General features: G+C 43.0%; 1 protein-coding gene across 1 annotated transcript in view; it reads right to left on the bottom strand.

The window, feature by feature from the left end:
- Positions 1–256: 256 nt before the first annotated feature.
- HS2ST1 (heparan sulfate 2-O-sulfotransferase 1) overlaps positions 257–14,455 on the bottom strand; it is a 225,589-nt gene continuing 211,390 nt past the window's right edge. The window contains exons 5-7 of the mRNA XM_038745855.1: positions 4,503–4,600; positions 3,101–3,258; positions 257–1,273 (exon numbers count right to left, since the gene is read on the bottom strand). Coding sequence (XP_038601783.1) covers positions 1,047–1,273; positions 3,101–3,258; positions 4,503–4,600 — 483 coding nt within the window. The 3' untranslated portion in view covers positions 257–1,046. The remainder of the gene's footprint in view (positions 1,274–3,100; positions 3,259–4,502; positions 4,601–14,455) is intronic.

The following is a 14,455-nucleotide window of genomic DNA, read 5'->3' as shown; positions in this document are numbered from 1 at the left end:
AGAACCACCTTAAACTAATTACTTGTACCCTTTTGGTCCAAATACATAAAATATGCAGTATTTACAGCATTTTACTTCTTCTGCAAATGCAATGCTTTAAAACACATTGTAAAGCACCTTAGTAAAAAGATTCTAAAGGTAAAAGTATAGTAGAAGTAAGAAAACCGGGACCATACCACAGCTCACCAATGGAGTCGTAATATGGATTCACCAATATCTGTTTACAGGTATTACAAAGAATTCATGGAGGAATGGACATGGTATTTACTTTTTTTAATGACAAAGATTCAATCGTAACTAAAACTGCAGGCAAAGTCAATACTCTCTGAAGACTTTTCCCACCCTTGGTTGACAGGAGAAAAAAGAGAGCGAAGGGGATGGGAGGAGAGAAATACTGCTTCAAATCTCTATTTTTTTGTAGTTTTATCATTGGCTTTAGTTTGCTTTTAATCTTAATGACCTAATTTTATATCTTTAAAAAACTATATAAAGATGGGCAAACCAACAACAACAGCAAGGTTTCTCTACAAACATGACCGTATGATCCAATAAATGCCATTGGACATGATTCACAAAAACAAAGTACAGATGCTAACCAGTTATTAACACGACTCAATCAGTGCTGACAATCCCAAACTCTACGTCAAAGTGGGGCAGCAAATTATTTCTTCGTCACAGAAATTTAGGTGGAAACAATTGCTTTGAGAATCAAAATCAGTGAACCAGAGGTTTCTTTTTAAAGTGTATTTATGTTTTCAGCTAGCACGGCTGTGTGTTAATTTTGGTAAATGAAAGCATAAATTTCTTCAAACGGGAGACTCTAACTCCCACCGAAAAGTTCAGAGAAAAGATGCGAAGCTTAAGCTTCTGGAATACTGACAGACCTAGCCGGTATCCCCCTTTCTGGATGCTATCCATTGCCCACTTTCTCCACTTAACCGTGCGATGTCTCTGAAGCCCATCAACAATCTACGTTTCGGTGCTGAGGACTAAGGAAAGACAGGGCCATAGACTGAGTCCATTAATCTGACGGCTACACCTCATCCTTAGTTCGATTTTGGGTAGATCTTTTCGTAGAAAAAGTTCTGTGTCAGGATGTACAGTTCTCCGTCTTTTTCCCGAACAGCGTGTGCTCTGATGAACTGGAATTGCTCCAGTGCAAATTCATAGAACTCGTTCTCCATTTTCCATATGTCAGACTGCTGCAGTTTTGCAATGGTTTGTTTAGTAGGGAGTTTCTTCTCTGTGGTTTTCCTAAGATGCGATTTCTTTCCTAGGTGGGGAAAAAGAAACAAAAAGAGAGAAAGTTAAGATGTCTCCGGGACAAGGCGGAACGGACTGGCAATCCTTCGCCCCAAGCCTCGTCGAGTTAATATGATATCATGATAAACTGAAGGTCAGGTAATACAGCCTAATCCACTATGCATTAATGTAACCCTCTGGGGCTGCTGGCAAATGGAGCTGTTGTCCCTAATCACTGTGACCCTTTGATGGAGACTTTAACAATGAGAAATCCTTAGTCTGATAAAGACTTAGTGAAAAAGGAAAGAGAAGAAAATGCCAGTTGGGGAACTGTCAGCTGTCACCTCCCACAATCTATTTACATGGAGCTAAGTCCTTGCTGTTCTTTGGGAGACTTGATAAAACATCTATTTGGAAATCTACCGCTTTGCATGCTAATTGCTAAGGAAGTTTTCTGTGGGGGTGGGAGGTGGTTATGCTCTTGGAAGTAGACTTCTGGAATATCACCCCGTAAAGACAGTTTTAATCATTATTATTATTACATTTGCTAAGCGCTGGGGTAGATCAAGTTAATCATGTCAGGCACACAGCATGGCTCAGTGGAAAGAGCCTAGGCTTTGGAGTCAGAGGTCATGGGTTCAAATCCCGGCTCTGCCACTTGTCAGCCGTGTGACTTTGGGCAACTCACTTCAATTCTCTGGGCCTCAGTTATCTCATCTGCAAAATGGGGATTAAGACTGTGAGCCCCCTGTGGGACAACCTGATCACCTTGTAACCTCCCCAGCGCTTAGAACAGTGCTTTGCACATAGTAAGCGCTTAATAAATGCCATTATTATTATTATTATTATTATACAGTCCCACTCCCACATGAGGCTCCCATTCTGTGTAGGAGAGAGAACAGGTATCCAATCTCCAAGTTACAGCTGAGGCACTGACAAGCTAAAGTGACTTGCCCAAGGATTAGAACCCAGGTCCTCTGACTCCCAAGCCCATGCTTCTTCCACTAGGCCAAGCTGCTCCTAAAATACAATGGCAATACAAAACTGGGTTTTCACTCTGCAGAAAATGGAGATGTATTGAAATTTAGAGATTCCGAGAGCAAACAAAACCTAGTAGGAGACTAACTTGATACTACAGGAGGGTCAGATATTGTTGAATCATCTTCCTTTTTTTCCTCCAAATTTCTCTCAATTGAATAGTTGTGCTTCTGGCTTGAATAGGTTTGAGGGGTTAGCTGAATGTAGAAACCCTGCCCTGGGAAGTAAGCTGGGGGGTCTGGTACAGTTGCATCCCTGTCTTTGTCTAAAGCTGACCCTCTAGACTGTGAGCTCATTGTGGGCAGGGATTATCACTGTTTATTGTTGTATAGTACTTCCTCAAGTGCTTAGTACAGTGCTCTGCACACAGTAAGTGCTTAATAAATATGAATGAATGAATGAATGAACTCTAGTGGTCCCTTTCTATTGACTGGTAGCAGACTGCTTTGGGGAATCAAGGGAGCCATCCGTGAGTGACGATTTAGTGCCTCTGTGACCTTAACATTCCTGGAGTGCCCACAGAATTCATTCTTTGGTTTATCTTCCCTTTACATCTCCAGTTTGTAATACGTCCTCATTATAAATGCACCCACACTGCCTTGTGGTCTATATGGCTCAACAGATCTAATCCCCTAATCTGATTTGAGGACAATTGAACAAATGACTCCAGAGTTAGGTGAGAGAGTGGTCGAATGAAAAACATCCCCAAATGCCCTCCACGGGAAATGATCCTGCCTCAGCGAAGAAAACTCAAGAACATGATGCATCATGGCAATTCACAAATGCGTTGGGAAAGACTGTTTATCTGCCATTTAAATACCTGTCCGGTAGAGTTCTGTGGCACCCCGAAAGAACCGGGGCAAAGCCGCTTCCAACAACATGATAAAGTCTTCAAGCTCTTCAGTGACTCCCACAAGAAAGTATTCATTAATTAGGTTGTACTTGGCCTGATCCATAGCCCATCTGCTTCCCACATTCCTAAAATCAGAGAAGACGAATTAGAACATTGGTATGAAATGAGCCAAGAGTTCTTGTTGCTTTGACACAGTATGATGTTGAAGACACACACACATGCACATAGAATGTCTGCTGTCCTTTATAATTTCTGCAGAAGAAAACTAACTTCAAGTCACACCTGACTTTAATTTTCATTCTCCGCTCTGTTCACCTGTGCCAACACTAAACCAGATGTCTAGAAAAACAGGTCTTTATGGGCAAAGATTTAAAATTCTAAGCAAATTATGGGGTTTGCTGATCATTTCAATTTGAGTTCTACATCTTCCCGTGGTTGGGGAAGTGGTCAGGACCACCACTTTTTTAGAATATTTCAATTTTTACTTTATTAGATGAAGGTTAGGAATCTTTAATGCACCTAGATGCACTCAAGCTTTAGGATGTTTTTTAGAAAAGGGCTTGAAGCCCAGAAGGGGTGCTTGACTTTCTTGGCCATCTATTTCTTACTGCTGTTATTGTGCTATTGGGCCACATATACTCTATTGACCCTAATTATCACAACACTGCTGCATTTCAGCTATAAGAGGAAAGCAGAGAGCTGAAATAATTGTTTGCTCTTGCAGATGAAATTGTAAGTGCTCTAAAGTAGATACTAACTTGGATGTATTCATATTTCCTCTGTTGTTTCAGATGAAAATGATAACATAAAAGTGACTGTCCATAAAAAACTCATTTACAAACATGAATAACTAGTCCACACTGACTAAAAAGATTCTTATTCTAAAAAGATTCCCCATCTCATTTTTTCAATCACATTTATTAGCACCTTAAACCAACTGACCATAACAACTTGAGTTTCCCTGAAAGTCAAAAACAGCTTAAAAGGGAAACCAGGCCAAAAAAAAAAAATGTACTAATAAGTTCTGACACATGCAATGGCTAAAATGTACAGCTGGGGAAAAATTTGGGAGTGGGGGAAGTTGGCAAATGCTGACCCCTAATTAAGGTATGGCTGGAATTCTTCAAAGCACACATGAAAAGCAAACAGCATTCACTCTGGTGCAGAGTGAAATTATAGCAAGAACATTTTCAGGTTAAATGCCTGTAGAAGGTAAACATAAAAGTACACATTACAGTGCTTAATTATACCTTGGTCTTTCAATCCTTTCCCAATGTCTAACCCTCTGTTAACACTCTCAGACTTGTTAAATATAGATTCTAGAGATAATCAAGTTGACTAGCAACTTAAGCCAACTTTATCTCCCTACCAGCATTCAGAACTGTGGCCGCAGAAGAATGGAATTTGAAGCCAGAGTTTCTCTGGAGCGCAGTCGGAGCCTCCCTCTGCTACACATTCATCAAAGGTCTGGAAAGAAGACAAAGTAATCGATGAGCCATAAATCGGAGCCTTAATTATCCAACATCTCAATGTAGTTAGCTATTGAAATGAATTTGGGTTGGGAGGAGGAGGAGAGAGGGGAAGACACACAGATTCACACACAAATGCACGCACAGTGTTTATACATAAAGAAGCAGCGTGGCTCAATGGAAAGAGCCCAGGCTTCGTAGTCAGAGGTCATGGGTTCAAACCCCAGCTCTGCCAATTGTCAGCTGTGTGACCCTGGGCAAGTCACTTAACTTCTCTGTGCCTCAGTTCCCTCATCTGTAAAATAGGGATTAAGACTGTGAGCCTCCGTGGGACAACCTGATCACCTTGTAACCTCCCCAGTGCTTAGAACAGTGTTTTGCACATAGTAAGCGCTTTACATACGCTGTCATCATTATTATTATTATTATTATGTCTACATCTAAGGAAATTCAAAACAAAAATGCTCAAGGTATATTTTCTCTCACTTTTTACTCTAGACTGTAAGTCCGGTGTGGGCATGGTTGTCTCTCTTTATAATTGGTGAATTGTACTTTCCAAGCGCTCAGTATAGTGCTCCGCACACAGTCAGCACTCAATAAATATGACTGAATGAATGAATTTTATTTTATTTTTCTGATAGTGTTTGTGTCAGGCACTGTCCTAAGCGCTGGGATAAATACAAGTCATTCAGGTTGGGCACCATCCATGTCTCATGTAGGCCTCACAATCTCAATCCCCAATTTACAGATGAGGTAATTGAGGCACACAGAAATGAAGTGACTTGCCCAAGGTCACACAACGGGCAAGTGGCAGAGCCAGGGACTGGAACCCAGGTTCTCTGACTCCCAGACTCGGGCTCAATTCCACTACACCATACTGCTTCTCTGAGATCTGCTCCTGTAGATCTTTTAAAGAGTCAATTTGTTACAAGATTAGGAAATTCATTGGATAATAACTGGTTTTTAAAAACAGGTAAAAGCTGATGCTGCCCTTCAGAGTTTAGCTTTTTCAATGGAGAGTTGAAAATGGGCCTCATATTCCAGTATCTTTCTCTTGGTCTCAGCTAAATTTTATTTTAAAATACTGCTACGCACAGGATTTTCTTCATGTTTCGAAAGAACAACAGCAAGTAACGGGAACCAAATATTCATTCATTCAATCGTATTTATTGAGTGCTTGCTGTGTGCAGAGCACTATACTAAACGCTTAGGAAGTACAAGTCAGCAACGTATAGAGATGGTCCCTACCAACAATGGGCTCACAGTCTAGAAGCAGAGAAGCAGCGTGGCTCAGTGGAAAGAGCCCGGACTTTGGAGTCAGAGGTCAGGGGTTCAAATCCAGGCTCCGCCAATTGTCAGCTGTGTGACTTTGGGCAAGTCACTTAACTTTTCTGGGCCTCAGTTACCTCATCTGTAAAATGGGGATTAAGACTGTGAGCCTCCCGTGGGACAACCTGATCACCTTGTAACCTCCCCAGTGCTTAGAACAGTGCTTTGTACATAGTAAGTACTTAATAAATGCCATCATTTATTAAGTGTCATTTTCAGTTCCTTCTGATTCCCAGGCCTGTGCTCTAGAACCAAACCACACCGCTTCTCTATCAATCAATCAAAGTTACTGAATACTTACCATGTGTCAAGCACTGTACTAAGCACTTGCCAAAATACTATACAAAGTTGGTAGATGCAATCTGTACCCTCAATGAGCTTACAGTCTACAGAAGGAGATGGACATTAAGATACATTAGGGATGGGGAAAGAGTATAATATAAGAATATTTACATTGGTGCTGTGGTGTTGGGGTGAAAATCAGAATGTTTAAGGGGTACACAACCAGGTTCATAGGAGCAGGGAAGAAAGGGGAAATTAGAGGCTTAGTCTGGGAAGGCCTCTTGGAGGAGATGTGAATTTTAAGGAAGGTTTTGAATAATAACAATAATAATAATAATTTTGGCATTTGTTAAGCACTTACTATGTGCAAAGCACTGTTCTAAGTGCTGGGGAGGAGACAAGGTGATCAGGTTGTCCCGTGTGGGGCTCACAATCTTAATCCCCATTTTACAGATGAGGTAACTGAGGCCCAGAGAAGTGAAGTGACTTACCCAAAGTCACACAGCTGACAAGCAGTGGAGCGGGATTTGAACCCATGACCTCTGACTCCAAAGCCCGGGCTCTTTCCACTGAGCTACCCTGAAGGTGGGGAGAGTGGTGGACTGTCAGATGTGAAAGGGGAGGGAGTTTTGGACCAGCGGGAGAATGTGGACAAGGGGTCAGTGGTGGGATAGACAGGATCGAGGGATGGAGAGTAGGTTGATGTCAGAGGAGTGGAGTAGGTGGAATGGGTTATAGCAGGAGATCAGTGAGGTTAGGTAGGAGGGAGTGAGCTGACAGTGCCTTAAAGCCAAGGGAAGGGAGTTTCTATTTGGTCCCTGTCCTCCATTAGATTGAAAGTTTCCTAAGGGCAGAGATAATCATGATAATAATATTTGTTAAACGCTTACTATGTGCCAAGCACTGTTCTAAACAATACAAGGGGGATACAAGGTCATCAGGTTGTCCCATGTGGGTCTCACAGTCTTAATCCCCATTTTGCAGATGAGGGAACTGAGGCACAGAGAAGTTAAGTGGCTTGCCCGAAGTCACACGGCTGACAAGTGGCAGAGCCGGGATTAGAGCCCATGACCTCTGACTTCCAAGCCCAGGCTATTTCCACTGAGCCACGCTGCCTCTCTGAAGCAGATATGAAGTTTGCTCAGTTACAGCAACACCTGTGTGTGCAATGCACGCATGCACACACACATACACACACACACATCCCACTTAACAGCCTGCTACCTGCACTGTCAATTTGCTTGCCACTTCCTGACCAGAAGTAGCTGCCATTGAGAGGCAGAGGTAAGGGAAACACCACTCAAATGCACAATAGAAATGTGTTAATTGATTTGATGGCAAGGTCTCATCCACATTCATGGCTTCCAATTCCACTTCTATGCGGATGATTCGCAAATATACTCCACTAGCCCCAACCTCTCTCCTGCTTTGCAATCTTTTATTCCCACCTGCCTCCAGGGCATCTCTTCGTGGATGCCTCTCCACCCCCAAGGTCAGTGTGTCCCAAACTGAACAACTCATCTTCCCTGCTTCTCCTCTTCCTCCTCCTTTCCCATCACTGTTGACAACACTATTACCCTTCCCATCTTTCAAGCCTGTAATCACGGCTCCTCTTCTGCTCCGAACCCACCTAATCAGTCCACCACCAAATTCTGCTGGTTCTTTCTTAACACCATCTCCAAGATCCACCCCTTTCCTCTCCATCTAAACTGCCATCCTGCTGGTCCAAATACCTGTCATATTCCAACTTGACTACTGCATCAGCCTCTTTGCAGTCCTCCCTGCCTCCAGTCTCTCCCCTCTCCAGTCTCTATTTCATTTTGCTGCTCAGATCGTTTTTCTAAAACAGTTTTGCATCTGTCTCCCTACTGCTCAGAAACTTCCAAAAGTTGCCCACTCCCCTTCGCTTACTATTACTGTAGTTAAGTGCTTATTACATGCCACGCACTTCTCTAAGTGCTGGGGTAGATACAATTTAATCAGGTCGGTGTCCCTGTCCCTCAGGGACTCACAGTCTAAGTAGGAGGGAGAACAGGTATTAAATCCCCATTTTAGAGTTGACGAAACTCAGGCGTAGAGAGGTTAAGTGACTTGTCCAAGGTCACCTAGCAGGCAAGTGGGAGAGGGAGGATTAGAACCCAGGTCCTCCTTTGACTCCCAGGCTAGTGTTTTTTCCAATGTCATACTGCAACACGCAGAAACTTCTGATCATTTGCTTGAAAGCACTCAGTCAGCTTTTTCCCCTCCCTCTACATCCCAGCCTGCACACTTTGCACTTCTCAAGTCAACAAACTTGTGCCTCAATCTGAACTCTCTAGCCACCTATCCCATGCTCAAGCCCTCCCTTCAGTCTGAACTCCTTTCTCCTTCATATCAGGCATTCATTCATTCACTCATTCATTCAATAGTATTTATTGAGCGTTTACTGTGTGCAAAGCACTGTACTAAGTGCTTGGAAAGTACAATTCGGCAACACATAGAGACAATCCCTACCCAACAACGGGCTCACAGTCTAGAAGGGGGGAGACAGACAACAAAACAAGTAGACAGGCATCAATAACATCAATATAAATACACAGAATTATAGATCTATGCATATCATTAATAAAATAAATAGAATAATAAATATGTACATACATACACAAGTGCTGTGGGGCGGGGATGGGGGTAAAGCAGAGGGAAGGGAATCGTGGCTATGGGGAGGGGAGGAGGAGTAGAGGAAAAGGGGGGCTCAGTCTGGGAAGGCCTTCTGGAGGAGGTGAGCTCTCTTTAAAGGGGTGATGTGAGCTACTATGGCAGACGTGAGGAGGGAGGACATTCCAGGCCACAGGAAGGACGTGGGCCAGAGGCTGATGGCAGGACAGGCGAGAACGAGGCCCAGTGAGGAGCTTAGTGGCAGAGGAGTGGAACGTACTGGCTGGGTTGTAGAAGGAGAGAAGCGAGGTGAGATAGGAGGGGGCAAGGTGATAGAGAGCTCTGAAGCCAATAGTGAAGAGTTTTTGCTTGATACGAAGGTTGACAGGCAACCACTGGAGATTTTTGAGAAGGGGGGTAACATGCCCAGAACATTCAGACTACTGCTGTCTGGAACTCTCTCCTCTTTCATACCTGGCAGACCACTGCTCTCTCCAACTTCAAAGGCACGTGCAATCAAAGCCCCTCCAAGAGGCCTTCCTGGATTCACCTCTCATTTCCCTACCCTATTTCCCCCTCTACTTCCATGTCAACACTTCCACGTCACCTATGTGCTTTCACTCACTCTCCCCCACCAACACCCTCTTAAAAAACTGTCGCTTCCCCTTTCCTGAAGTTTATTTTAGGATCTGTCTCCCCCAATAGACAGTAAACTCTTTGAGGTCAGAGATCACGTCTAAGTCATTTCTCTAGTATATGTACAAAATAAGCTCTTGATAAATACCACTGACTGATTGTTTGCACTCTACCACCTTCACCTCATCCCTTTTCCCAAGATAAATTAATACTAAGAATTGGGTTATTTACATAATACACTTTACTTTTCTCTAAGAACCCAAACTAAGACAGTGCTCTATCATACAACTTCTTAAAAGCCTATTGAGTTCTTAATTATAGTAAAATGTTGTACTGGTTCTTAATAGCCTGGATAAAGCTTTCTGAAGATTCAGCAGAATAATAGTTGTTACTCTCTGCTGGGAGCACATGAGAAGAATATTAACCAAACAATCGCTGCACGGCGTTTATTGAGCATTTACTGCACGCACAGCACTGTACTAAGCGCTTGAGAGGGTACAATACAACAGAGGTGGTAGACAGAAATCATTGCCTTCAGCTAATCTCCCACTTGGCATAAATTTCATTAAATTTCTCTTAAAATGCCTACACATTCATATTGTTCTTTCTGAAATCTCAGGCTCTCAAAAAATATGACGGTTCTGATGACATGAAAGTAACTTTCACTGCCACTTAGTACCTCCATGGCATTAAATGAACAGTATGGATTTCACACAATAGAAAGCATTCTATAGTTTCAAAAATAACACTGAAAACCTAAATGGGAACTGACAATCTATCTCGTCACTTTGGACGAAAAGCATTACAAGAAGACAAATTTCCAACGCTCTGTCCCATTTCAAGTGCCTCAGAAGTGGAATTCCTATCTTTGACTTCTTTTGCATGTGAGGGCATGTAGTTCAATGCTCTCCCCAAAATAGATGCTCAAACAGCTAACATTTCATGGCAATGGAGTGTCATGTAGTTAAACAAGCCACATAGCAAGCACGGTGTCATATTACAGACCACACAAGAACACGGACAACAGTAGGGCTTTTCCCAGATTCCCATAATTTCTCTCAGAAGGGGACTACAATAGAATGCTTCTACTACCAGTCACCTCTGATCTAAGGATTCATTCACTGAATTGCATTTATTGAGCATTTACTGTGTGCAGAGCACTGTACTAAGAGCTTAGGGGAGTACAATTTAACAATAAACAGACACATTCCCCACCCATGATGAGCTTGCAGTCTAGAGAGAGAGACAGACATTAATAGAAATGAATAAAGGACATATATGGACATAAGTGCTGTGGGGCTGGAAGGGGGGATAATGAAGGGGAGCAAGTCAGTGTGGCAAAGAAGGGAATGGGAGAAGAGGAAAGGAAGGCTTAGTCAGGGAATGCCTTTTGGAGGAGATGGGAAGGTGGGAGAGTATTTGTAGCATGGCTGTGGCTACCCTATTTTTGTTTTGTTTCTACCAATAAATACAACTGTATTTATTAAGTGCTTACTGTGTGCAAAGTACTGTCCTAAGCACTTGGGAGAGTACAATGTAACAGCCTTGGCAGATACTTTCCCTGTCCACAGCAAGCTTTACAGTCTAGAGGGGGAGACAATCATTAATATAAATGAATAAATTACGGGTGTGTACGAAAGTGCTTTGGGGCTGAGGGTGGGATGAATAAGGGAGCAAATCCAAGTGCAAGGGCAACGCAGAAGGGAGTGGGAGAAGAGGAAATGAGGACTTAGAGAAAGCCTCTTGGAGGAGATGTGACTTTGATAAGGCTTTGAAGTTGGGGAGATTGATTGTCAGAGATGAAGACGGAGGGCACTCCAGGCCAGAGGCAGGATGTGGGCAAGAGGTCAGCGGTGAGATAGAGGAGATCGAGGTGCAATGAGTAGGTTGGCTTTAGAGGAGCGCAGTGTGTGGGTTGGGTTGTAATAATAATAATAATGATAATAGTGGTATTTTTAGAGCACTTACTACGTTCGTTCATTCATTCATTCAATCGTATTTATTGAGAGCTTACTGTGTGCAGAACACTGTACTAAGTGCTTGGAAAGTACAATTCGGCAACAGATAGAGACAATCCCTACCCAACAATGGGCTCACAGTCTAGAAGGGGGAGACAGACAACAAAACAAGTAGACAAGCATCAATAGCATCAAAATAGGTAAACAGAATTATAGATATATACACACATTAATAAAATGAATAGAATAATAAATAAGTACAAATATACACCAGCAGAAGACTCCATTCTAGACCTTGACTTTCCCCTTCCCCTCCACCAGGGATTACTCAAACCCAGCCAGATGAGATCATCATCATCATCATCAATCGTATTTATTGAGCGCTTACTGTGTGCAGAGCATTGTAGTAAGCGCTTGGGAAGTACAAATTGGCAACATATAGAGACAGTCCCTACCCAACAGTGGGCTCACAGTCTAAAAGATGGGACAGTCACGTGATTTCAATGGCTGTGCCTGGGTTGGAGGGGACAGCTATCTTCAGATGAGAAATGGATTCAGTAAGAGGAAGTTGGGACTGGGAGGGTGGGTAGTAATGTCCAGGAGGTGGAGAGGATAAACACAAACGAGATCACCAACGTGCCGGGCTTTGTATTAAGCACTGGGGTAAATACAAGTAATTGGGACAGACACAGTCCTAGTCTCACATAGGGCTCAGTCTTAATCCCCATTTTATGGATGAGGTAACTGAGGTGCAGAGAAATAAAAATGACTTGCCCAACATCACACAACAGGCAAGTGATGGTGCTGGAATTAAACCCGTGGTCCTTCCACCAGGCCATGCTGCGGGCAGCGAGCTAGGGTAAGAGGGGGTAAGGTGATTGAGTTCTTTAAAGATGATGGTAAGAACTTTCTGTTTGATGTGGATGTGTTGCTCCCTATTGCTCCAACTGTCCCCACAGCTGCTCTCCAAGGCTTCAGATACCCCTTATCCCTGGGAATCTAACCCGTTCTCTGTGTGCCAAAGCTCACAATTTAAGACAAAAGGACAGCAAGTACCTTAACCCCATTTTACGGATGAGGAAACCTCAGCACAGAGGTTAAAGTGACTTGAAGGGCCTTTCAGGAGGCTGGTAGCCGTGTTAACTACACGAATAATTACAATAATCATAATTGTGGTGTTTGTCAAGTGCTTACCATGTGATAGGTGTGGGGTGGATACAAGCAAATCAGGCTGGACACAGTCCCAGTCCCTTGTAGGGTTCACAGTCTTAATCCCCATTTTGCCGATGAGGTAACTGAGGCATGTTACCAGTGATTTGCCCAAGGTCACACAGCAGACAAGTGGCAGAGGCAGGATTAGAACCCAGGTCCTTCTGACTCCCAGGCCCCCACTATGTTGGAATAAGTGGGATTTGGTCGATTTCCTGCTTTCAGAAGCAGGAATTTTTTGCTTCACTTTGGACAGTGATGGACTTCTCACCATTACCAACAGTCAGCACTGGATTCTTTTTTTTTTTTTCAAAATTTCCAGAGATCACTCAGGTTAAAACATAATATCAACAAGTACACTTAGCCTTTTCACCAAGCACTTTATGTGAAAGGCCATTATCAGAAGTCTGACCATAAAGTGTCCAATAGCAATCACTAGATATAGACTATAGTGAAATGTGAAAATAGTTAGCAATGCGCAACAATACTGATCATCTGCTTATGTCAAAAGGATGCAAAGTCAAATTAGCTGCCCAGGGCATTTTAAGCAGAAAAAACAATAACAGTGAATATGGTATGATTAACTTCAAACCTCCAATTTTTTGCAAAGAGGGGTGAGGTTTTTCACAGAGGCAAAATATGTCATGGTTTTATATCCACCTGGTGAATATTTCCAGCAATATAGTACATCTGAGTGGTATCAATCAATCGTATTTGAATGTTTAATGTGTGCAGAAAACTGTACTGAGAGTTTGGGAGAGTACTATATAAAAGAGTTGGTAGGCATACTCCCTACCCACAACGAGCTTACAGTCTTCTAGACTGGGAGCCTGTTGTTGGGGAGGAACCGTCTCTATATGTTGCCGATTTGTATTTCTCAAGTGCTTAGTACAATGCTCTGCACACAGTAAGAGTTCATGAATAAAGGAGGAGACAGGCATTATTATAAATTATGGATACGTACATAAGTGCTGTGGGGCTAAGAGAGGGGTGAATGAGGGTACAAATCCAAGTTCAAGGGTGACACAGAAGAAAGTGGGAGAAGAGAAAATAATAATAATGGTATTTGTAAAGCACTTACTACATGCCAGGCACTGTTCTAAGTGCTGGGGTAGATCCAAGCAAATTGGGTTGGACACAGTTCCATGTCCCATGTGGGGCTCACAGTCTCAACCCCCATTTGACAGATAAGGTAAATGAGGCACAGAGAATTGAAATGACTTGCCCAAGGTCACACAGCAGACAAGTGGCAGAACCAGGATTAGAATCCATGACCTGCCTCTCGGGCTCTATCCACTATGACACGCTGCTTCTCTAGAAGGGTTTTAGTTAGGGATGGCTTCTTGGTGAAAATGTCCCTTCAATGAGGCTTTCATCATCTGTCAGATATGAAGAAGGAGGGCGTTCCGGGTCAGAGGCAGGATGTGGGCGAGAGGTCAGCAGCAAGATAAAAGAGATCAAAGTATAGAGGTTGGTATTTTGTGGACTGGGCTGTACTGAAACCAGTGAGGTAATGAGGAGGGTGCAAGGTGATTGAGTGCTTTAAAGATGATGGTAAGGCATTTCTGTTTGATGCAGAAGTGGATGGGCAACCCCTGGAGGTTCTTGAGGACTGGGGAAACATGGACTGAATAGTTTGTAGAAAAACGATATGGGCAGCAGAGTGAAGTATGGACTACAGTACAGAGAGACAGGAGGCTTGGAGGTCAGTAAGGAGGCTGTCGCAGTAATCAAGGTGGGATAGGATTAGTGCTTTGATTAAAATGGTAACTGCTTGGATGGAGAGGAAAGGGTGGATTTTAGCA

Source organism: Tachyglossus aculeatus, chromosome 4 (genome assembly GCF_015852505.1).
Source record: "Tachyglossus aculeatus isolate mTacAcu1 chromosome 4, mTacAcu1.pri, whole genome shotgun sequence".
Taxonomy (NCBI): Eukaryota; Metazoa; Chordata; class Mammalia; order Monotremata; family Tachyglossidae; genus Tachyglossus; species Tachyglossus aculeatus.
The sequence above is the reverse complement of the archived record's forward strand: the minus strand, read 5'-3'. Positions and strand labels throughout refer to the sequence as shown.